Genomic DNA, 24,257 nt, shown 5'->3' with positions numbered 1-24,257 from the left:
TGCTCAGGTATTTGTAAACAGAAGACATCAGGGCTGTACAACCAGTCGTGCGGACTTTTCACTAAAGAGACTATCTAATGTGGAACAGATTGTCCTGTCCATAAAACACATCGGCCTGGTGCTATGTAATGCCTTGCACTTATGGCCAAATGGGTATTCAGGTCTGTTGCTATCCATGCCCAGGCTGCAGGGGGTCCTGCAGACCTTTTGGTTTTTACTGTTGTAGAAAGGAGCTGCGCTTATCTTTACTGGTTACTGCAAGATCTCACAGGACTGTAACAAGTGTCCTCAGGGAACACACAGCCTTCTAGTTCTTAGCCTCTCGGTTGTTCTTTAAAGACATTACATGGGGTTGAGTTTTAGCCAAGTATGTGTGAGGAAATCTCCCTCTGCTGCCAGGCCAGGATGCTGCCTGGATCACGGATCCAAATATTCCTTCCTTCCAGCCTCACACACTTGCATCTTTTGATTCCCAACCCACATCACTTCAGTGCTCAGGAAATGGGCTCCATGACCATACCTTGTGGGACATCACCTTGCTACCACGGAAATGGTGCCAACAGTTAACTGTATCCAGGTCAGGCATGTTGCCCAGCTTTGGGAGACTACTTCTGCAGCTAGGCCAATGCAGAAAGCTTTTCTCACAGCTAGCTGCAGCACTCAGCACCAGATGTTTCCTCAGCATAGCACTCAGTGTTCAAAGATCTGCATCAGAATTTAATGTAGGGAGGAAGAAATTCAGGAATTTGCAATAGATCTTGTAGAACAGCTCAGACATTTTGCTCTAGATGCTGAAAAGGAGTCAGAAAGCAGGACTCAGTCTGGGGAACACAAAAGCTCATCCTCGTGTGTTGAGTCCTTGGTCCTAGACCATGGTCTGACTAGTAAAGGCACAGTTACAGTGAAGGACCTCAAAGGAAGCAATTTGGGAAGCTGGGGAGAGTGAAGGACAGAACAAAAAGCAGCTAAAGCTAATATTCAGCGCTGGGTTTGCAAGAAGGAATGGATACTGGGAACAAAATGAGACAGACAGATCTCATTCTTCTGACAGCCATTTGGAAACATTCATCCCCGGCCTTTGCTGATGCCAAACCTTAGCTCAGGGAGGCTGCAAATCACCAGTGTGGCCTCCTGAAAGCCTCTAACAGGGAACGAGGGAAAGGAGGAAGGCCAGACCTCAACAGTAGGGCTTGAAGCAATCATTACTCAGCCATAGGAACATACAATAGCCCTTGGAACAGTAGGACAGGCAGATGCAAGTACAAATGGAGAGAAATTTTTAAACCACTTACTCGGGAACCTCTTTTGCCAGGTGGTCCTGGTAAGCCCGGCAGACCTGGTGGACCCTAGAAAAATAAAAATAAGTATTAATGATGGTTCTATAACAGGATAGTGCTCCTGACAGTATTTCAGGGAGACCCATGGTACAACCATTTGGAGAAGACCTGAGGAGAAGGGCCAGTTATAACACCACGGCCAGAATTTCCCTTCAACTTATGCTATTATCCTAAAGGAATAAAAGCCACGCACAATAACATCTGCAGAAGCATATATTTCCATAGAGTAGAGACAGAGCATTCACATCTTTCAGCTGTGGACCGCATTCCCGTGATCACAGCTGTGTTTCATGCTTCCAGTTTCCTGGACCCGTGCTGTAACACAGGGGTAACACAACTGTCTCTCAGCTTTGGAGTTTCCTGCTACGTGCTAGCACACAACAGAAGTAACGTGTTAGCACCTTGGCGAGGGAGGAACAGTGTGTGTTGTAATATATACCAGCTGAGGATGTACGGTCCTTGGTATTGGAGGTTCCTACATGAGTTGCAACATAATCACATCCTAGCACTTCATATTTTAAAGCAGCATGTTATAAAATGTAATAAAATTGGTGTCAATGTTGGAAATTCTTAAATACGGCTCTGTAATATAGGAGAGGTCAACTCATACATGGCAGAGTAGTGGGGGTTCTTGGAAGAGGGTGAGAACAAAGTGGAGATATCAGGCACCCAGCTGTGCACTGATCTGAAACAGGTTAGGAAAAAATACTTCACCAATGAGGTTTGAACTCCTTTGAATTTATTCATTTATTTATTCATTTTTTCCAATGGGCCGGGGAATTCAGATTTCTGGAGAGCCATTTGCAACTCCTAATAACTCTTCAAAACTTCTTTTCCCCCAAGCCAAACATTTCTAACAAGAATAACTGTTAATTAAAGTGTCTCCCAGAGGATTTATATTCTAGTAGCTTGTTACAAAAGACAAGTTTTCATTGCGTCCAGGGGAGAGAGTGATCCAGAGCAGCAGACTGAAGGATGTTTGGAAGGCAGCCTGAGCTCTCGAACTGTGTGGTAGTCAGGAGAGCAGGTCCCAGGAGCAACGCTCCACGGGGAAGATGGGTGCATCGCACGGAGCAGGTGCAGCACAAGCTCCACGGCTGCACTCTGGCCCCAGCATGGCCTCGCTCCTTCCCACTGGGTCATCTCTGTAGGACCTCACATGCACGATTGCCCCGAGCGGAGCCTGCTGCTAGGCTGACCCTGTTGCTGCTGAAGGATTGCCAGGCAGGACTGCTCAGGCTCCGCAGCGTGTTACTGGCCCCGAGGAAGAGTGAAAAGTTCATGATCTCTAATGCAGGAGTCATCAAGTGCGTGATTTAGTAACAAAAATAAGCCCTGGAGATCTCTCCCCTAAATCTCATGCCCATTTGAACAGAGAAAACCTGCCTGAACCGTATAGATAACTGATAAATAAACATTCCCCTAATATTACCAACCCTCCTATACATAGGCAGCAATTTAATTAGCATAAAAGATCTTCTAAAAAAGACATTCAGCCAAACTTGGTACAGTAGAAAAAAGTCAGAGGGAGGAGTAAGCAAAGCCCAGGGTAGGTCTCTCTGTGCTACTAATTTGTCAGGACATCAAATGAATTGTAACATATTTTTTTTTCCTGTAATTATTTCTATCTGTAGTAAAGATGACAAGAAAAGGATTGTTTTAAAAGAGCCTACACAGCATAGAATAGCTATTGCCACACACTTAGACACACAGGGATGGACTTCTACCACAGCATCACTCACTGCTACTACCCAACACTGCTGCCTGTCCCAGAGATTTCCAGTCTCTATAGCCTGGGAGGCTTCATCTGACCTCTTTGCAAGTTGCTTATTGCTGGCTAACACAGTATTACTGGTCCTTGTACGAACAACTCTTATTGATCCAGCTGACCCTCATTTTAGCAATACACGCAACATTTTAACCTGCCATTGTGCCAGCTCAGGGCCCCGTGCATAATGCAATTATACAGCTGTCCAAATAGACACATGATTGTAGGGGTTTTTAAGCCTCATGTATAATTGTGCTCCAGAATCCAAGCTTTTATTAAAAAAATCCCCTTGCCCTTTTAGTTGGGAAGATAACTATCAAAACATGAATCCAATGCAACTGATCCAGCGACAGTTAATAGAGTTCACCAAAGATTAATTCAAGTCCTTAACCTCTTCTCCATCAAAACCCATCCCCATTTAGCACTAGAAGAAGAAGTAAAAGAGAAGATGCAACTGTCTGAGAACTGCGTTCCATGCGTACCAGAATCGAGGTGACCTTTTCCACCTTCCTGCTAACAGCAGCTGCAATTGTACTTGGCCACTTGAGTAAAAACGTTCTCCAAAAACGTGGGCTGTTCAGAATAAACGGAAGCTAACATAAAAATAAGGAGAGAGTTAATACCTGCACTGGAGTGGGAATATGGAGTTAAGGGAAAGCATTTGGCTGGAACAGCACAGAAAGAGCAGTACATAATTCAGGAGTCCCTATCACTTTGCTTTGGTTTAATGTGCCTTTCCTTCAGCCTTTCTTTTTTCCCCTCATGAAGAGTAAGAGGAATAAGGTGACTGTAGGATGAGCGGCTAAAAGTTGCCAGCCACTATGGTAACTGCGTAAGCAAGAGTGTGACCACATATAAATGAGAAGCAAGCCAAGGTGGAAGAGGACTGGGTAGCTGGATGAACACAGATAGTTGTGAAACACGGCGCACTGCAAGACCACCTTCTAGCTTCTCACATGGTTCCTTGGTAGTTGCATTGGATGGGACACATACTGTGCCTTCCTAGTGACACATTTCTCCTCTGCCCTGTGCCCTATACACATGCCTCTATATCATCCAGCTCAAGTTCTCGAACAAGAGGCCCACGTCAGACAACTGGCTTTGCCTGGGGAGAGCAATACTGAAATACACACGAAGAAAAATGCACATCCGCAGTGGCAGCCAGAGAAGAATAAGACTGGATCAGGGCCCAGCTACTTACAGATGATGGATGCAATCCCACTTAAAACGCAAGGCTCTGAGACACAGAGAGTAAAAGGCGTCTATCAACGAGCCACCACGCAACAAGCCGCTGAGAGTCTGCCTGGAGGTAACGCCCACGCAGTCCCTACCCTCACCAGAGACATCTCCACCCTCACCCCTAATGCAGGGAAGAGTTAAATTGATCACACAGAGCCTGTGTGGACCTTCCCATTGTACCCTTTAGAGCATCCCTAGGGAATTCCATAGGGAAGTGCTCGGAGAGGCAGGAAGGTTTCCTTTTCCTGGCAGCTGGAGGAAGACATCACTTCTCTGCTCCTGCCCTCCCATTGCAGGGACGCCCCACGAGATCCGCAAAGCTGACAGCCTCCTGCAGCTAGCTACCGTTCCCGGCACTTTGGTTCTTGTCTCTCTGGCTTCTTGCCTACTCCTTTCTGCAAACTGATGGCAGAGAACACACACCCTGTTATCACACAAAGCAAAATCAGAGATCAAGGAGAAACATGGCAGAAGCAGATACTCTCTCTTCTCAAGCCAAACAGCTGAATTGTTAACCAGCCTGAACAGTTCTGTGAAGCAGCTAACGGCAGCCACATAAAAGTTTAACCCTTCTCAGTTTCCCACGGTAGCATTAGCAATGACGACTGATCCCACCAAATGATTATAGGATTTATTCTAAGCTGCTGCTGGGAAACTTTCTGGCACAAAGGGGACTTTTTCTTAGCTTTTTGAGCTTCAAATCGCAACTGGAAAATTAAGCTAAGTTGTCTGAAAGGGAAATACATCGGACCCTGAGGACAAGAGAAATCTCACCGTTTCCTCTTGCTGCTGAGATCAGCCAGTTCATACCTCTGCCTCTCCCACATCGTGACCCTCCTCACACTGCTTCCTCTGCCCGCAGCAATGCCGCTGGGAGCTAGGTGCCTTCAGATCTCAAAACCTGAACAAGGCTGAACCTGTTCGGAGAGGGCTTCAAGGAAAGCACAATTGGTACAGGAATTGGGGCTGGTGATTTGGGAAATGACTACCGAATCAACTTGCTCAGATAGCCAAGTATTCCTGTAATCGTTTCCCCAGGGGCAAGTACTCGGCCTAGTAGCACATAGCTGACAATTACCCAGGACACAATTCAGCTCATATTCCAGTGCACACCGATAGACTCACACATCTGTATTTTAGGGTCTCTCCAACGTACTGCTGCCTCCCCTGTTCCGTACCCCTGCACAGCATTAGTGGCCCAGCTCTCCTCTATCCCCGAAACGGTTGCGTTTCAGAGGTGGGCATCCTGCACTGTGCAAAACACCGCAAGGACTGCAGAGAGAATATTCTTCTTTCTCAGATGCTAATGCACGTGGTAAAACCCAACTTAAAAGGGAGTTCAGAAAATGCATTAAAAGCTTCTCCTCACATTGGCATCAAGTTCTGAGCCGTGACCTTACCCCTGCGGATAGAGAACCTGTCTTGTTTTCTTCCTGGAAAGGCGGATGAGGCATATTTCATATGCAAGGCCACTGCCACAAATCCACCGTTTAGCCTTGTACGTCTGGAAAGCACCAGCAGGGAGGGACTGAGCAGCTACAGGGGCAGCACTAGAATTAAAAATCCCCTGCTCAGGAGAACAGGAGAAGACCTCACCTTCAAAAGACATGCCAACCCCGCTTCACCTCACTGTCCTTGCCAGGCACTGCGCAGAGAGGGAGGGAGACAGGACCTAAACTAAAACCTGGCTTGAAGTACTGCCTAAAACAAATCTGCAATTTTAGGGAAAAAAACAATCCAGCACTTTGGTTACTTTCTTCTCCAAGGCAGGCTTATCATATTAAATTTGGACACATCTGGGTTTCAACCAGTCTAAAAAGAAAAAGCCCTCATAATTCTGGCAGGAGCTGAGATGTTGGTGGAAAGCCAGCCTTGTAATACGATTTCCGCAATAGACACAGATGTTTATTCTGGGTCTGTCCAACACCTATCACAGAAAAGTCCTTGTCCACAGTTGGATTCCTAATCGAGTGGCAGCACAATGCATAGCAGTAGTATGCATAGTAGTATGCCAGCTTGATGAAAGCAGCTTTTCTATAGAGACATTTCAGGAACAGTCTCTGCATGAGGCACTTCAGACTCTCGAACAATCTCAGACCTTGGAAGGAAGTCTGAAAGGGTGTGAAGAAATAGAGGGATCCCATACTCTATCACTCACTTTCTATTTTTAAAGATTTATAAAAATACCTGTATATACTTTTACAATACATCCCTACATCCTTTGCAGCACGTTTATCTCAATCACACTTTCAACTACTGCTCTTCAAAATGAACTTTGTTGTATGCAAATAGAGCTCTCTGATGCTTAGTCATTTGCCTGCAAGAAGATTTCCCTTTGGGGATAGTTCTGGTTAAATTAGAAAAAAATTATGATCCAACTGTGTGAGCGAGGCTAAAACTTTTCCCATGTATTACACAAAGCGTGCGATTGCCCTTTTTTTTTTTTTTTTATTAATATGACTCATTCATTAAGAGACATTCAAACACATTGTGTGTTCCTTAATTTATCATAGACCGTCAGCTTGAGTAGCCTTTTCTGGTACAAGCAGGACTGGAAACAGGCACTTCATATTTTATCAGCGTTCCTAATCACCTCTCTCTCCCCTACCCACTGATTGAATTGGCAAGGATTGCTTCTTTATGAAAGAAGCTGGGCTCCAAGACAAACTGCTCGTATGGAAGATGGCAGCTGGAGCAGTCTAGACTGGGGACGCGCTCAGAAACACATCTGCCTTTGGAGAAGGCTGCCTGCCAGAGTAACGCCACACCTCTGCCTGGGCCGCTGCCACCAGGGTTCGAACCTGGGGCTCCTGGCCGCGCACCGCGCCGTGCGGTGGAAACCGGAGGCTGCTGGCACACCCGCCCGGGGACTCTTCCCACTCAGATACTCGGGGAGTCGTTTGAAACACGCTCCCTCCCTCCCTCCCTCCCCGCTCCTCTTGGGTTACTCAGTGCTTCCACAGCCTCTTAGTGAACTCGGCCCGCTCCTCGGCACGTTCAGCATCAGGTATGGTTTTCTTGCTCTAAAAATAACCCTCCGACACTAGTCAAAAGAGTCAGTTCGGGGCTTTTTGTTTGCAGGGGCAAAAAAGCTATGGAATTACAGCCTTATTATATAGGAGGAGAAAGGTCCAACTTGGGGTACACTGCGTACAACCCAGCTAGACCCCAGGGCTGCGCCAGGGCAGTGAGTTTGCTGCGGCTTTACCGTGGCACACAGAGCCTGCACATCCCAGCAGGCAGCGCTGATGGGCGGGGGGAGGGCTACAGCCCCCTAAAGCTCCCCGTCAAACGTGCTGCTGGTATAGACGAGCAAATGATACCCCATCCACCAAAGGACTCAAAACACCTATCACATCACAGCCTTGCAAGGGCTTGAGGGCTTGACATGCAAGCAACAAAACACTATTTTTCTTTTTCTTTTTCTTTTTTTTTTGTGAGTGTCCAAGCTACTTGCAGCCATGTGCTGGGGTCACGCCACTCTGCAAGCTGAGCGAAGGCCCGTTTGGCCCCGCGCAGGGAGGGGAGATCTCGAGCGAGGCTCGGCAGAGGTGCTGCGGGCAGCCATGGGGATGATTCAGAGGGACGTTTGCCAGCTGCTGAGTCAGTGCTGAGTTACTGACTTAGCATGACGTTTGGGTGTTCTTTTTGCTATTTCCCCCCTCCAAAGGAAATGTAGAGCCGAGACCCAAATGCTTGTGGTTATTAATGTTTCCCAAGAAATTTTTCTTTTTTAAGAGCATATTATCCTCCCTCCTCTAGCTGCCCAGAAAAACCCAACATTCCTGAGGAATTAATGTTCTGCCATTAGTTGCATGTGGGACGCAGCGTCTCCATTTCCTGTTGTGCAGCACCGTGGTGGTCTTTCAGGACAGATTAATCCACGGAGGGTGCTGCCGTTTACTGCTAGGTGAACAGATCCTTTTAGCCCCTTGCTTGCTCTCCTCTAACCATGCGGATGCCTCCCTCAATGCTGGGGAAGGGGCCCTTCTGCACAGCTAAGATTATACCACAGTTAGTTTGGTAGCATTCACAAAGCCAGAATTGCAAAGACCACAGTGCCTGAGTCATCACTGCCTCGCACCCCGGCTGTCAATCGCATCCTGATTTTGGGACGATGAGGATGAGAGATGGTCCTTTCTCTCTAAGTGGAGAGCCTGCCTCTGCCCATAAATCATTGCCAAGGTGGGCCCAATCCTTGCTGAAAAGGTAGAAGGCAGTTTCTCATTCACACTTCTCTGCCCAACGTGACAGTCTTCTTGAAGAGACCTTGTATCAGGCAACACAACTGGGAAAACTCATTAATCATCTTATCCTTCCACCCGTGCGCCAGACTCCGTGTATGGCGTTCCCAGCCCATAACCTGCCCCGTCCAGGGAAAGCGCCGGGCTGCGATATCACACAGCAGAGCAGGAAGGGCTCTACTGACCTCATCAGAAACGTCTGCCCAACAACACGAGGACGGCGCCAGGTAATTACTCAAGCACGGAGCATTTATCAGCACTAGTTCTGAAACACGCTCGTCTGGCCATAGAAGTGCTACATTAATTTCTCAACATGTCATCTCCATTCCGGTCTTTTCTCCTCTTTCTCTTCCCACGTCAGAGACATCCAATGCAGTATGGTACAGAGATCTCCGAATGAGTCACAGGAGCTATCAAGCGCTGCACGGCAGCCAGCTCCAGCCGAGCCATAACCTTTCCCTCCCAAAGTGCCGACTTTGTTTCCAGCAAAGAGGATAAGGCCAGACAGAGCCTCAAAATGTTCTCCTTTCCCTTGATTCAGGACTCCAGTTGTTCTCAGACAGGATGGAAAAATCCTGCCATCTCTTCCCTCGGCCCTCCACAGCCTGAATCCGTTTCTTTGCTATGATTCATAAGCTGAGAGGGATTTTCCACTCCAGTTCAATAATAAGCTCTTTACATTGCAGGGGGAACTGGGGGCTTGGAGCTTGGTCATCCTCATGACACTTGCAGGGCAAGAAGGTGGAAGAGGCCAGGATTTCACTAGGCTCAGAGCAGGCCACCCAGATTTACCCCTTACAGGTAAGCAGTGTTTTAAGAGAAGTTCACAACTGCTGAATTTCTCCTCTTGGAAATATGCCTGAAATGACTCTCCACGACACACAAAAGACTGCCCAAAGATAAAATCGCCGAAGCTCATTCTGTCTACTCAGGGATTTCGCAAAACTTCTCCAAGTACAAAGACTACAATAGGGATGTGTGCCTGTAAAGTCAGGCAGGAGCACAGGGCTGCCTGCGCTGCATCCCCCTGCATCCCCCTGCCCGGGGCCGCATCTTCACCTCTCCCAAAGGTGGGAACCTTTGAACAAAACACACCCCTCGGTGACTCCCCACCCAAATTCCAAGGAGAGAAATCCCCACGCTGCTTGAAATGGGACAGCCAGGAAAGGCAAACCTGGAAGGTAAGCACCCACTGAGGCCTTAGCGAAACACAACCGTTTCACTCTAGGTGTTACTTGCAACAATGAGCAGCACATCTGCAGGCACAAGTGCTGTTGATTGTGTTCCTTAAGCTAGTCTCAATATTTCCATTGTAAACCCTTCTTTCACTATTTTAAGAAGTCAGCTGTAAAAATTTGCTCTAGGCTGGAACTTGGCAACTAAAGACTCTGTCTGGGAGAAACTTATTTTACATGTACAACCCCTCTCTCGTATACACAATATAGCAAAAGGCTTGGGTTGGAACACCAAATCCTCCTAAAAGTTGGCCAGTTTAAAGATCCTGTTTGCATTCTTGCATTTGGGGGGGGGGGGGGGGGGGAAGCTAGCAGATAATTAGTGTGGCCTGACTGCTTTTAGCATTACAAAATGTGTGTATACTTTTATGATAGCCAAGATATACACCCTGAGAGTGGTTATTGTGTGTGGAATGCAGTAGTTAAATTTATAAAGGAAACTCTTTGCATGTTTTAAGTGTGGGTTATGAGAAATAAAAAAAAATAAACGTATACCTTAAAAATAGAGGAGAGTTTGTTTAAAAAAAAAAATCTTGAAGCAATCTCTGTACTTGCATTTCCTGAAACGGCACTGCTCTGGAAATGTGAATTTCAGGTACAAAACAGATTAATAACCAGGGTTAAGAAACAGTTCATTTGTGGCATTTTTCTGAGGCACCTGGGTTTTCTTTGTAAGGTGACTGGTGGTTCTGCCCTCTTGGCCCTGAGTAACACCAGGGATGTGGAACAGAGCCCCAGCCTGGCCATCAAAATTTTAACCAGCAACTTGTAGGAAGGAAGGTGGGAATGTTTTTTCTTTCTTTTTCTTTTCTTAAATCTACCATTAAGCAGCAACTTTAATCACAAACTTTCAAGGGGCATCCACCATCACAGAGCACTCAAGTTTACACTGAGATACATGCTAAAACCGTGATCATCAGAAATGTAATAGTGCTTGGCTGCTATTTCGAGTTGTCACACTCCACTAAGCTTTATAGAAACCCTTGTAGGTTATGGTCTGCCAACCATTTAGCTGATCTGTGATTGGGAAAAGTTAGAATTAAGAGCTTGAACTTACCTGAGGTCCTCTCTCTCCTTTCACTCCTGGATATCCCAGTAAAAATGGAAACAGAGTGGGTCCGAGGGGATCAAAGATTTGATAGCCATCAGTCGCAGCTGGGGTTGTGAGGTTGAAGGCCTGTGCCCTGGCTCTGGAGACGGGATGGACAGACCCCAGGGGTGGTTTGGTGTACACCAGAGGGACTTTACTAGGATCCACTTTCCTGGTGGGGGACGGCACGTGCTTCTTTGGAACAGGCCCCTTGCTTGGGTTCTGTGGGGTTTGCTTTAGGGTGACAAAGTGGACATTGCTGGTTGTGTTATCAGTCATCCTCCTCATTGGCTTTACAGTGCTGGGTGCTTCAGAGGGCTCAATGGTGGGTTTTTGGTTGATCTTCTTTTTGGTGTCTTGCTTGGACTCCTTCCTGCTGGCCGCAGCAGGGCTCTGGCTTGTTGGTGGGGCCTTTTTGGCAGTGGGAAGGGGAGTCTTCTCCATGCACGTGCTGGGAGTGGGCTGAGACACCCTGAGGGTCGTCACCATCCCCTGCAGGACCGAACGGGTGGGTGGCTGCGTTTCAGTACTTGATGGAACAGGAGATGGGGCCACTGTGACCTTTGTGGCTTTGGTTTTCAGTCTTGGCAGTGATGGCGGGGATGATACCAATGCAACGGTTGTTGCACCTGAACCCCGAGTCTTGAGGGGTGCAGTGACCCTGCCAAACTCCAAGGATGGGGCAGCAGTGGTCAGGTTTCCCAGACCCTGCAGCGAGGGCTCCATATGCCGTGGGGTACTTGGGGAGGCACCGGGATCCCTGGGCAGGAGGGGGATGAGGGGAGGCAGGTTCGGCCGGTAGGTATCTGCTTGCCTGCACTGTTTTTTTAGGTATTTACAGTAATGATGAGCTGCCTTGGCGGAAGGATAAATATCGAACTGGCAGATGGCTCCTTCAAACTGCACGGAGTGCTGGTTCATCTTCCCAAAGAGGAAAGATCCATGTGGATCCAATGCCTCGTCCTTTTTAAAATGCAAATCCGCATGTACTCTGCGCTTCCCACAAGAAGTAAATAAAGTGACTGTCTGGCCACGGATATCGATGGCCATATTGTGCCACTGGCCATCATGGACATTGTAATCAAAATATACAGAGCGCTTGTGGCCCACATACACTATGATCTTCCCAGGCACAAACTGGACCCCCAGCTGCAGTTTTTTCTTTTTGCTCTTGACAGCAAAGAGAAAAGCATTGTTGATGCGGTGGGAGCAGAGGCTCAGCACTAGGAGCAGGTCACTGCTGGAGCCTGCGGGGAGGATGGTGCTGACCGGTGCTTCGACACGTGCTCGCTGAGTGAAGATGACCCCTGATTTGAAAGGAATGACCCCTTGAGGAACTGTACGTGATGAGGACCATCCACTCGATGGCCTTTTCCCTGACAGGCCCAGTCTTTGAAGAACATCCACATCTGAAAGGGAAACACAAAGAAAACGTGAGGTGTTGGGCAACCCAAGGGCTGGATGGGTATGGGGGTCAAGCCAGTCCATGCAAAAGGGTAACAGGATACAGGAAACCTCAACCATCCTCTCACACATACACGTTCAAATAATCAGAATAGAGAACACATAGCTCTTCTGCACATAGTGTGAGGAGCAAGTGCATGCTCAACTTGGTCATCAGCAATTACCAAAACGCATCAGCTCCATAGTGCATCTGTCTAGCTGTCCTGTCCCACCAGGGACCAGCTCCAGATGTTCTGGAGGGAGCTGACCTCACTACAAGGAAATTTCCCACTGAGCACCAATAGTCCACTTCTCTGGGATTTAATTCTGAGTACTGACCACACAGTTGGAAAGGAATTTGAACAACAGACTGAGCTGGGATTGCAAAATTTTATATCCCCAGAAGGCAAGGAACAGAACTTTCAAAGGGAGCAAAAGCCTTGTATCTGTCTCTCTCCAAATTAGTAAGAAGCAGCTTTTGATCTTTGAGGCTCTGGAGAGTTTAGGGAAGCAAAGTTGCCTCCCAGCATGAAAAAAATTGCACCTAGATTTCACTGAACCACTTAAGGTTCTCAACAGCAGTACTTTTTTTCCCAGATGATCATCTTACAGCCTTAAATTATTTTAATAAGTTGGAGGAACCAGACTTGGTTTGTGAAGAGCTGAGAAATTAGTTATGGCTGCCACTGAGCAGCAGAGGTAGGACTTGCCTCCAGCATTTGTCACCTAGGAGCTGGGTGCCTTGTTCAAGAGAGGGTGAGAGGGATTGCTGTCCAGAGGAACATATCTTTCTCCACTGACTCCAGGAGAAGTCTGCAATGGACAGACAAGCAGAATCCTCTGGTTTCTGGCCCCAAGGTCTAACAGGAGTCACACACAGCTTGGAGTCCAAGGCAGATTAGCAGGCAACAGCAACGCAAACTGGAGCCAGCTGGCGGCAGTCTCACCTGAACTACTTAACTGGGGAAGATGCTGAGGTCTGCGTGAGAAAAGCTGCAAAGGTAAATGTGCCCAGACCTGAAAAAGGTGCTTATGTGCCCAAAAGTTTGTTCTCTTACTCCAGCACAAACATTTGGTCTAATAAAAGACGTTACCTACATGGTATAGACAGATAAAGGTAAGGCTATAACGATTACCGTGACACTACCACTGTTGAAAATGAGCTAGGATAACTGTATTTCCTTCCCTCTTTCCTGCCCAAATGCAATCCCCATTACTCGACGACCAGCTAGCTCTCCTCTACTTAAATGCTCTTTGGGGAAGCTAGCCTGGGCTGTATAATCCAAACACTGATCGCGCAAGGTAAGAATTTAACAATCAGAAATGTGGCAGTGCCAATCATGGCCGCATGTCAGTTAACATCATGGGATTGCAGCTTTCCTAGATTAAAAGGAAATGTAAATCAAAGGTTGTCCAAAGAAAAAACAAGCTTCTTTTCTAAAGAGGCCTTGGAATTTGGCCTCTTTCACCCTTAACTATTAAATATTCAGCACAATACCCAATATTTGGAGAACTGGCACTTAAGAGATTCTCAGTGTTGGCCAGAAGGGTTGTAGACTCAAGCTAGGCTGAGGCCTGTAATGTTGCTGGCCTAGAAGGGAGGAGGATAACGAGAAAACTTCTGTTCCTTGACTTTGGCAAAAACCTTGGCCATTTTTGTATGTAAGAACAAGTCAATCAATATTTACTTTGTCTGAGCTCAGCTTTATTCCCACCTCCCTTTTCTAAGGGAGCTTGACTCATTTGCTCGCGGAGACTACCCTGGAGAAGATGTGTCAGATGCGACAGGGGATGGAAATTTTCCCACTCTATGCAGAGGGGATAATTTACTGCACAGCATGTGCAAGTGTTAATAACGGTACTTCTCCCATACTAAGAAATCCTTAGTCCCCCGCTGTTTTTCTGCCGAATTGCCCAACGGCGCTGTCCCTTCGCATAGCAAAGGTAGAGCCTTCCCCTCTCTGCACTGAATGGAGGAATCACAGCAGTATCTTCACACTGGATAACGTCCAGAGCCCGTGAAATAGTAAAGGCCAAAGCCTGGCTCTAGTGAAGTCAAGTGGGACCCTTGCCACAGACTTCAAAGGCATCAGGATTTAGCCCTAAGGAAATAAATTTACCACTTAAACTAGGAGCTAGACTCCAGCTTCCAATTTCTGCATGTATTTTTAGGTTCTCTCCCAGAGACAGACAGTGGTGTGTCTCTACTAGGCAGAGATGCTTTACCCTCCAGGAGCTATTCATCTGGTAGCTGCTCTGCAAAGACGTAAGGATGTTTCCCTGCTCAGAGGATGCTGCTGCTGTTTGCAATACCAATCCAACCGCCTCGTTAGCAACTGCATCCAACAGTGCTTAAGAAAAAGGAAAAAAAACACAACCCAACCACTCCTTTCCCTCACAACCCACTAAGGTAGAGCCAAATTCTAGATGCCTACGCAAAACCTGATGAAAACAGACCTCATGCAGGACACGTATGTGGATTTTCCAGCACCAGGTCCAGGCGCACAGCTCATGACTCCTGTGCACCCAGCCCGTCTGCCTCTCCATCCCATGCTGACTGCCCTGGGCTGGTGGGGCACATCCCCCGGGATGATGGGATGTCATCAACTAACGTAAAATGCAAGGTAATTTTGCCTTCCTTAAGCATCTCCAAGTTTAGCAAAGCATTTTTTCCCCTTCAAATTTTTTCCTCTGTAGATTTTTCCATCAAAACACATTATTTAAAAAAACATTCACTTGGAGCTGCCTGGTCCCAGGTACCTTGAAGCTAGTTGCAACATTCCTGTAGCAACATTTGAGCAACTGGGAAAAACTTCTAGCAGACCCTGCGCACGAAGTGAGACGCACAGAGATTCCTGAACAATCACATGATCATCTCTGAAAGAGGGGATAAAATGTTTTATTGCTCTCCTTCCCATCTCTTTCTTTCCCTCCCACCCTCCCCACGCAAAAAGCTTTATAAGAAAAGAAGCCAAAAGGCAGGAGAGAAATAACTCGCAGCTTCCTAGATTCCAGCAGCTGAGATGTGATGCCCACAGCTAAAATCGGGTTGAATAAATGCTGCATTTCCAAGAGTTACTGCCCAGACCCTTAGTCAGTGCACATCAGATGAACTCACTAACCTCATGATCTTTTGGATTGGTAACACTTATGGAAAAATCATCCTCCGTGTTCCCTGATTTTCCAGTGTGCAGGAAGACCCCTAAGCCTTATAGTAATAACTGTGGTGTTTTCAAAAGCCACGGCATTGCCTCAATTTTCTCCTCACACAGATCTATGAAGAAGCTCTTATTTGCTTTTATAAATCTCATGTTTGAAAATCCTGAGTGATAATACAGTTTCAGGTCACCAATGTTTCCTTACGGCCTTTCCTTCCTTGGAAGTTTTTACTTTCTGGTACCCAGAAGAGCAACCTGTGTCTGATCCTGGGGAAACCAAGCAAGATTTTTTAAATTCCTTTATCAGAGAGAAAGTATCTCAGAGGGGACTTACCTACCACACTAACGTAATGCAGTAAGAGTGAAGTGAAAGAGTTTCCTTTAGATTGATAGTAACAATCAAAAGACATGGCACCATCCCATAATTATCAAGGGAGTAAAATGATGGATAGAGACGAAACTAAACAGCATATTAAAATCTACTTGCAAAAAGAGACGCCAAGACACGGTATTTGTTCTGCCTCTTTATGAGCTGACATAAAACTTGCTCTGAAAACTGCTTGACTAAGTAATTCAGCCAGATGTTCACCTCTTTTGCATTGAAGCAGAATTTGGAAAATATTACATTTTTCAAAATTGCTGATGGCAGGGATGTATTTTTTTTTTTTCCCTTCTGTAAAAAGTGCTCCATGGGCTGGTTTACAGCTGAGCATTGACCAACTTTCTATTTTTCCTTCATGTTTTGGAGACTGAGAGGAGAGCCCTGGAGCCTGCTAGTCCACTTATTGTTGTCTACTGATTGCGGGGGAAGCTGTTCAGTTCCAGCATATACCCGTGTAAAGCATCCATGTGGAAAAGGTGTTGCTATTTTAAGAGGAGATGGCTCCTTTACAAACAGATGTTGCAGAGATGCTCAGCTCTCACTATCAACTGTAAAAGACAATTTATTTTTATTTTTGTTGACTCTGAAGCTTTCTATCTCCTCTTGCGGGGTCATTGAATATTGTACCCCAACCTTTTGTCCTGTCCCCAGCAGCACTGGGGAGGGGATGCCTGGAGAAGGGGTGTAAAGATAGGGTGAAGGTGTGTGATCACTCCCCTATAGAATACTTCCCCTACAGCACAGGGCCTGAGCCAGACATAGTCATTCTACTATCAGCCACCCCTGTGGGATTTTTCTTCCTTAAATTTGCTTTTACTTTTAGAACTCACATCATTTCTGTAGGCACAACATCCTCTGTGCCTGCACAGGCACGATCGAGTCGCATTCAAGTCAAGGAAAAACCCGGCTGCCAGAGATGCTTAATTCCTTAATGCCCCAGCCTCAAGGGGCACTTTCTCAAAAAGCAATTAAGTCCTAGCAAGTGCAGGTAGATGCCAGTGACATTTTAGACACACCAAAGTGCTTCATTCCCACCAGACAGACAGGCACTTCTGAAAATCCCGTGGGGCACGTAATCACCTCTAAAACCCTGGTTCTTTTGGCAGCTGTTAACTGCGTCATCTATACCATCAGTACTGCAATGATCAGCCATAAATGCATTTAATTCTGTACACTAGACATTATTAAACTGATACCAAAGCCCTTGGCCTTTACTTTGGTTGAAAGAGAAGAGGAAAAAAAAGAAAAAAGTGTGATTTACCTTCAGAATTTCCCTGTGTGAATCCCAGGAACCAGGTAAAACATAATACAGTCCAGAGAAAGCAGAATCCCCTAAAATTGGAAGAGAAGAAAAAATAATGAGTTTCTACAACGTTAGTAACACAAACTAGCCCCTCTGTTAAGGGCTTTCTCCTTGATCACAAGTCTAGCGAAGTCAGTGGCAGTGTCCACATGTCTCTGGGAAATGGAGATTGGGTGCTCAGCAGAACAGCACTTGCTTCCAACTGAGATTTCATTTTACTACTTAATAATCATCTAAAGCCCACTGAATTCAGTGGAAAGTTTTCCCACTGGTATTAGAGGGGACCAGACCAGTGTTTTGAGATGCAATGTCATCGGTGCCAGGTCAGCAGTCCCTTCGCTACTGCTACTCTTTGCACTCATCCCGTCTAGGACACCAGAAATGCAAGAGGATGGAGAAATAATTCAAACTTGGAAGGTCAAAAGACATGCCAGGAGTGCATGTGCATGTCTGTGAGGACACGGGTAGAAAATGGGCTGCCATGCAGTGACATGTCACCTGCGTCTCCGCAAACAAATTCTGAGTCCTCTTGCTTTACTACATGCTTAAAAATATTCTAAACGTACAAAATCCTACATGGATCTCTTCCTCGTTTTACACCCAGAGGCAAAGATGGGGGGCAGCTTCTAAGCACTCAGCACCCTATGCTGTTGCCACTAATGACTTTCTCATTAGCTTGGTATGGCAGGAAATTTAAAAAGTGTGAGAGCTGCAGACTCCCAAGCGCAGTGTGCTCGCAGACCCTTTCACGCCTGAGGGGGAATTGGACAAACCTTTCAGTTAGCTAAACTGAGCCTTGAAGTGCCAGCAGAGAGGAAAACTTTTACCAGAAAGGTAGCTGAAGCCCTCCCTTCCCCCACCAACTTCCTTGATTTGTAGCCAAATAACGAACATAGGAAACTCCTCGGTTAAGCTCACTTAAAACTGCAGTGGAAAGTTTGAAGATTGAATTCCCTCATCTTCTAGAGATGATATTTAACAGCTTGATCAGCAAGGGCTGCTGGAGGAACAGAGACAAAAATGTAAACTACAGAAAGTCCTCAGCCAGAAGAAAGCAGTGTGGGACATCCACAGGTTGTTCTTCATTTCAGCCAAGCCAGTGAGAACACTGGGATATGCAAAGCAATGCCAAAGTGCAGCTTGCTCCTCTCTTCAGATCTGGCAAGGATGAAGAGTTTTATCAAATGGGATTAGAGACCGCTCTTCTCCTGCCATGAAGTCTCAGTTTTTGCACACGAAAGCACCCTCTGAGGCAATGATCCCTCTGACCCTGGGCCAGATCCTCACCCAGTGCAGGAGACCCTTTCCCACAGCTAAAATGAAGCCACAGTGATTTACACATCAGTGGGGAAACCTGGCCTTGAATGTAAAAATCCATGCAGGAATCCAGCCACTAACTAATATTTTAAGGCTTGAAGGGACAAAATGCTGGAGCGGCCCCGCATCGGCTGGGAAACAAATGAGATGAACCACATCATTCTTCGCTGTTTCCATTACCTGGACACTGGGCTGCACATGTCAGGAGCTCTGGGGCTGCTTTAGTTTATGCATGAAGGAACAACAGCTTGGAATAGCCAAGTCACGGTATTCTTTCGCCATGTCCTATAGCCAGCCATATGCTAACCAGGAAACCCTCACTATGCTCAAGGGATCTCCAGCTGGGGAGGCTTGGTTGTTTTCTGCCCACTTCATCCCACGGGACACAGCTCTTGGGCTGAAGACATGGCTGAGTACAAGGAGAGCTGTTGTCCCAGTTCGTTCAGGGGAGGTAGGAAAGGAAGCAGAATAGGATGATTCTTCATGGCTACCTCTAGCAGAAGTCTTTTGATGACTTAAAAAAGGCTAAAATTCACTTCATGGAAAGACCTGCGTTTCTGTGCTCACCTCCAAAGCAACAATGGAGTTTTAAGACGTGGACACAAGTCCACACGTGCATGGAGCAAAGACCTCTCCAGGTATCAGCAGCTGGGCTTGACTGCCCGATGAAAGCACGGGAAGATGAGGGGAAGGAGGTGACCAACATGACGTGAATGCCAAGGGCAGCAGGAGTCCCAAGCGTTAAGAACACCTTTTCTCTGGTGAGGATCGGATTTGTACAGCTATGTACAAACACTGGTACACACAACACACCTAACTGAAGTCCAGATCTTTTTTTCAAGGGATACCTTCACAACCCAAATTTGCTTCCAAAATCCCCGTTGACCAACACAGTGAGGGGAACAAGCCTTAGGGGAAAATCCAGCACGTAATTTCATTCCAGTGACACTGACAGGGCTATAAAGGAGACGAATGTGCAGCGTGGGATCCAGCTGGCCTCAGCCCTGCTCCTGGACCCCTCGCACAACCAATACCGTAAGAGTTGAGAGTGGGGCTGAATGCCAAAACACTGAAGAAAAACACTTTGGCAAAATTTACCAACTTAATGGAAAAAGCAAAAGTAGCTTCCAAATGGCAGACCTGTGACCGATGGGGCTGTTAATTATTGCAGGATTTTATAATGCAGGCTCTTTTTCCGTTACAACTCTGCAGTGACAGGATTGCATAAGCAGCTTGAGTAGCAATAGTAAAGGAAGATTTTTCTCCTTATATAGAGCTATCAAACCCACCTTGCCTTTATCTCGGCTTCTTCCCACAATCAGTGATTTCCACAGAGCCTCTATCAAGAGCCACCCACTAAAGGCATTTATTTCTTTTATTGCAGAGGGCCTTTCAATAGCAGACTAAGGATCCCACTGCTATAGTCACTAGGTGAAGAAGTGCCCCCAAATACCTATGACGTAAGCCTCACGTGAACCCTAAAAGTTTTCCAGCGCAGACAAACTCCCTTTATAGCAAACTGAAGCTACTGACTACAGCTTAATTTTGCTTTGCTACTTTTTGCGAGCTCCTGCGATCAGTCCATGGGAACCGACCAACGTCAAAAGTGCAAGGCAAGAAACAACAGACAGAGAGGGACAGAGAAGTACAGAGACCAGCAATAACACTTCTCAGCCTTGGTGGTGATTGTAGTATCTTCTCAGTGAGGACCATGTGCATGCAGGTAGCAGCCAAGAATAAACATCCTGAGGAGTTCCTACAAAAAGCAACCAGAAGGTCTAGGGCACCACTTCTGCTGGGGCTTCAGGACAGGCAGGAGGTCCCCGCATGTGGTGGTATGCACCAGTCCAGAGACCTGATGAAATCACGGCTGCTAATTAGCATACAATTGCAGAGCTGTGGTTTTCAGCTTCCAGTCTCACTTGCCATCTTTTTACTGAGCATTAAGAAATCAGACTCCTGAGAACAGCAAGTTGTGGCTCGGGGACTAAAGACGAGTTATCACCTCTCCAGGTGCCTTGTGCACAGTGTGTCTTGCTGCGATAGCCCCAGTAAAGTCATGTTCAGGGTGGCAACCTCGAGAGCAAAAGTAAAGGAAAAATCCTGTTGAACATATGGGTTCTACCTGACACCCACTGGCTTCTGTATCAGAGGAATAAAGCACTTCACTGAACTCAAGCCAACAGTGAGACAACAGCCTCTAGGGGAGGCTTGGTCAGGAATTCTCGATAAAATAAAAGTTTGACAAAGCTGAAGCAATCTGTAAAATAGTTGTGATCAGCTAATTCTTCACTCTACAATTTCTGGAATTGGTTGGAACAATTTCTGCATTTCTGCATTAAAAGTTTTGCCCCTGCCTAAAAAAAAAAAAAAAAAAAAAAAGCCCAAATGGTTTTGACATCTTGTTCACTTAGATAACGGGCTGAAGCTGCAGAAACTGTTACAAGGGCCCAAAGCAGCATTTAATTTTTTTTTCTCCCTCATTTAGAGTGAGGAAATGTCTTTGAAATTGCAAACATTATTTCAGGGTGGAAAAATGATCCCCCCCCCCCCCCCCCCCCGCCAATTCAGGTGTATTTTTTTCTGTCCAAAAGACCAGAAAGCCAGCTGGATGCTGAAAATTGCTTTGCAAGAAAGGCAAACCTACATTTCTAGCTGTAGATCAGACAATGTCTCTTAAAAGAAGAAAATGTCTATATTGCTTAAGATCCTTTGCACATGACCGAGGTGATATTTTATAAGACTCCCAAGCAGTTTTGACAGTCAACAGGAAACAAAAATCACAACCTACATACTGAGGCTTTAAACTGCACCATGGCATTGATTCCACTCCCGGCTTTTTGGGGTCGAAATCTTATTTTGTACTAGTATCATCCTTTGCACAGCAGATTTCTGCTCTCTTTCCGGGCCTTCTGGAAACTATGGTATTTCTCCTCTCACCCTCAGTTTCTGGAGAGAGCTATGGGAACATATCATTATGTAGTTGTCCCTGTATCGACCCTGCATAGTCCTTTGCTGGACCTTTTCTGCAGTATAAACCAGCTATCGATTTACACCTCCAGCCAAAGATTTTGTCTGGTATATGCAGGCACTGTTGCAAAACTCAGCGTGCTAAGGGGAGAGTTTCTGAGATGACTGAAATGGTATTCATTTTTAACCCCTATTCAGCATCTAGATTTTTAAGAAAAAGGAGAAAGCAGACAAGCAGATGTGGCCCAGATACACACACTTCCATGGTCATTTAAAAAGAAATCTAAGAGTGATCTAGAAACTGTCAATATTAAGTGGGGAAGAATGAAATTCAGTACCTCTTTAAGATTTTAATGTTCAAAAAAGCTTCCCAAAATATCATCCAAGTACACAAAACATCCAGAATCCAACCCACTGCTTCTGGGAACACATTTATCAAAACAGATTTTCAGATGACAACGAAAAATTCATTGCACTTGCAGCCATAAGGGGAAAGGATGAAGAAGTGGGATGTCAGTGCGGCTGCCTGAGCTTGAACAGACCTCTGAGCAGACGACAAAGTGAAGGCTTTCAAAGATTGTCCCACCATTATTACTGGAAACTCCAGTAGCCCAAATGGATGGGAAACTCTCTAGGCCAGACTCCAAGCCATCCTTGGGGTGATCCTGAACAGGAATGTCTCAGTTGCTCCACCCTGCCCCAGAGTTTGGAACGTGAGCGCAAACCCAGAAATTCCCAGAGAATTCTGGCACCATTTCTGCCAAATGTAATCTTAATTCAGGATGAAAATGCACTTAGTGCTGCGCCTGTAGAGGTTTATCACCGGGTTTTGGCAACTGTGGCCCAGAAAAAGCTGCTACTTCCTTCAAAGGAGGCCCCTGGTAGCATAAGAGCGTCCCACCAGGGGCTGATGAAAGGGAGGAATCCCATTGACAAAGGGGAGGGACCTCAGCTCCTGGCAATGGTACAGCAGTAGGTCTCAAGCGCTGCAAAGAAGCTTTGCTCTCCTAAAAGCCTGCATATCCGCCAGGCACAAGGAGGGTCTGGATGCATAAAGGCCTGGTATTTGCTCCCCCAGCACCTACAACTCCTCTTAGGTTTTCTCCGTGAGGGAAATGCGGATCTGCAGTACATGGAATGTGGAGATGAAGCATCGTTGTGGCCAGTCCTCCCTCCTGCAGACACCTTGCACCTTGTTCTTTCAAGGTTTATGCTGATATCTGAAGACGGAGGGCTGATGGGTTTCAAACCACTGATCCTTGTCCTCCTAACTGGGAACTAGAGCTTGTGTATTCACTGCACAAAGCTGGCCCAGAGCTAACCAGCTCCTCTGAGCTCCTGCTGGTGGCAACCTGCTTCCTCACCCGCTAGATGCAAGACTGACTGACGAGGCTGTGATGACTCAAACACCCTCCCAGATACCTCCCATCAACTTTCTACAATGGGGGATCTTTCCTGACAACCCGTTACTTGGTCTTCTCTTTGCTCACCATCCCTGTCTGCCTGGGTTATTGACTTTGCTGCTGTGTGAAGCGACAACACTCACTACTGGCCCTTGCCTTTGTGTTCTCAGTTAGTAACTGGAGCCCTCGACAAACAGAAGTGCTAAGCATGATCTGTCATCTAACTCCTTTTTTGTCCTTCCAACAAACGCCTTCGCATTCCTTCATTTTGTGAATGGGGTTTGGCAGAGCCGTATAGAATTCCCCATTGTTTCCATTTGCACTTCACTAAGTGTCCATCATTTCTACTTATGCCCCAACAAATTGGTAAAGAAAGAGATAGGGGGGGAAAAACCCCACATGCTCTGTGTCTGTCTCTGGTCAGAGATTTCCTACAACCCCCGCACCACAAGACCTGGGCAACCCTCGGTCAATAACGTAACCTCCATAAACACTGTTTTCAAGCAGGGCAGATTTTATCCTCTCAACCCATTGCACAAAGGGGATGAAGCTGGAGCTTTATTAAAAGGACCTGCTCAGAGTGGTGCATCAAGGCAGCAGGAGAGGGGGGACCTGGACACTGCACTTCAGCTTGTAGCCCTGGCTGTGGCACTGCCCTTCCCGCCCGGGACACAGCTCCAGGAGGCTGTGTAATTGTCTCCTTTCTACTCCAAGACACCCAGCACACACACATCATTTGCCTGCCTTCATTGCTGAATTTGCCCAGCAGTGCCATAATTTGTCCCCAGATCACCTGCCCAGCTTGCATGCAATGGTCTTTTCCTCTTAAAATAGGAGCCGTGCCTTCCTCCAGCCCTTCCAGGCCTTCCTAGGAGCTGACCCACGTTGGTGGTGCCAGGTGGGTGCTGTACCACTGTGTGTGCAGCTTTCTCATCCAGCACATGGGCCAGGCAGGCCCCAGAGCAGCATTACGCCCACAACCCAGGGCTGTGACAACAAGCAGGCACCCATCGGAGGCCTCCAGGAGCATCAGGCAAGCCTCCTCCATGGCCAGCACGCAGCACAGGGGCTGGAAGGGGCCAAGGTGGCACAACCACAGCTGAACAGCACAAGCGCTATGGTCTGGACGTGTTCAATGCATAGCTGAATGCAAAACCTTCTTCTGTGGTTTAGTGAGTCTGCGCTCACTAAAAATGCATCAACAGAAGTGATCGAGAGGGGCATTTTAAGCTTGCAGAGTCTGTCAAACATTGTGTTCTTCTGGGTTTACAAGCTTTGGCTGCTCGAGCCAGGACAAGGCTTCAACACACTCCGCAACTTCTCCTTCCCTGGTGAACCAGCCCTCCCACTTCCATCCATGGGTCTCCT

The 24,257-nt window shown here is 46.7% G+C and overlaps 1 protein-coding gene and 1 long non-coding RNA gene across 4 annotated transcripts in view; one reads left to right on the top strand and one right to left on the bottom strand.

Annotated features, from left to right (window-relative positions):
- COL27A1 (collagen type XXVII alpha 1 chain) overlaps positions 1 to 24,257 on the bottom strand; it is a 165,348-nt gene that overhangs the window by 136,857 nt on the left and 4,234 nt on the right. For all 3 annotated transcript variants that reach the window (XR_012778234.1, XM_075519862.1, XM_075519863.1), the window contains exons 3-5: positions 17,158 to 17,228; positions 10,881 to 12,322; positions 1,293 to 1,346 (exon numbers count right to left, since the gene is read on the bottom strand). Coding sequence is in view for 2 of the 3 variants with exons in the window: in XM_075519862.1 (XP_075375977.1) it covers positions 1,293 to 1,346; positions 10,881 to 12,322; positions 17,158 to 17,228 (1,567 nt within the window). In the remaining variant the exon portion in view is untranslated. The remainder of the gene's footprint in view (positions 1 to 1,292; positions 1,347 to 10,880; positions 12,323 to 17,157; positions 17,229 to 24,257) is intronic.
- On the top strand, positions 6,939 to 9,076 carry LOC142418271 (uncharacterized). The gene is made up of 3 exons (XR_012778238.1): positions 6,939 to 7,351; positions 8,678 to 8,815; positions 8,950 to 9,076. It is a non-coding gene; the product is annotated as an uncharacterized LOC142418271 (long non-coding RNA).

Source organism: Mycteria americana, chromosome 17 (genome assembly GCF_035582795.1).
Source record: "Mycteria americana isolate JAX WOST 10 ecotype Jacksonville Zoo and Gardens chromosome 17, USCA_MyAme_1.0, whole genome shotgun sequence".
NCBI lineage: Eukaryota > Metazoa > Chordata > Aves > Ciconiiformes > Ciconiidae > Mycteria > Mycteria americana.
The sequence above is the reverse complement of the archived record's forward strand: the minus strand, read 5'-3'. Positions and strand labels throughout refer to the sequence as shown.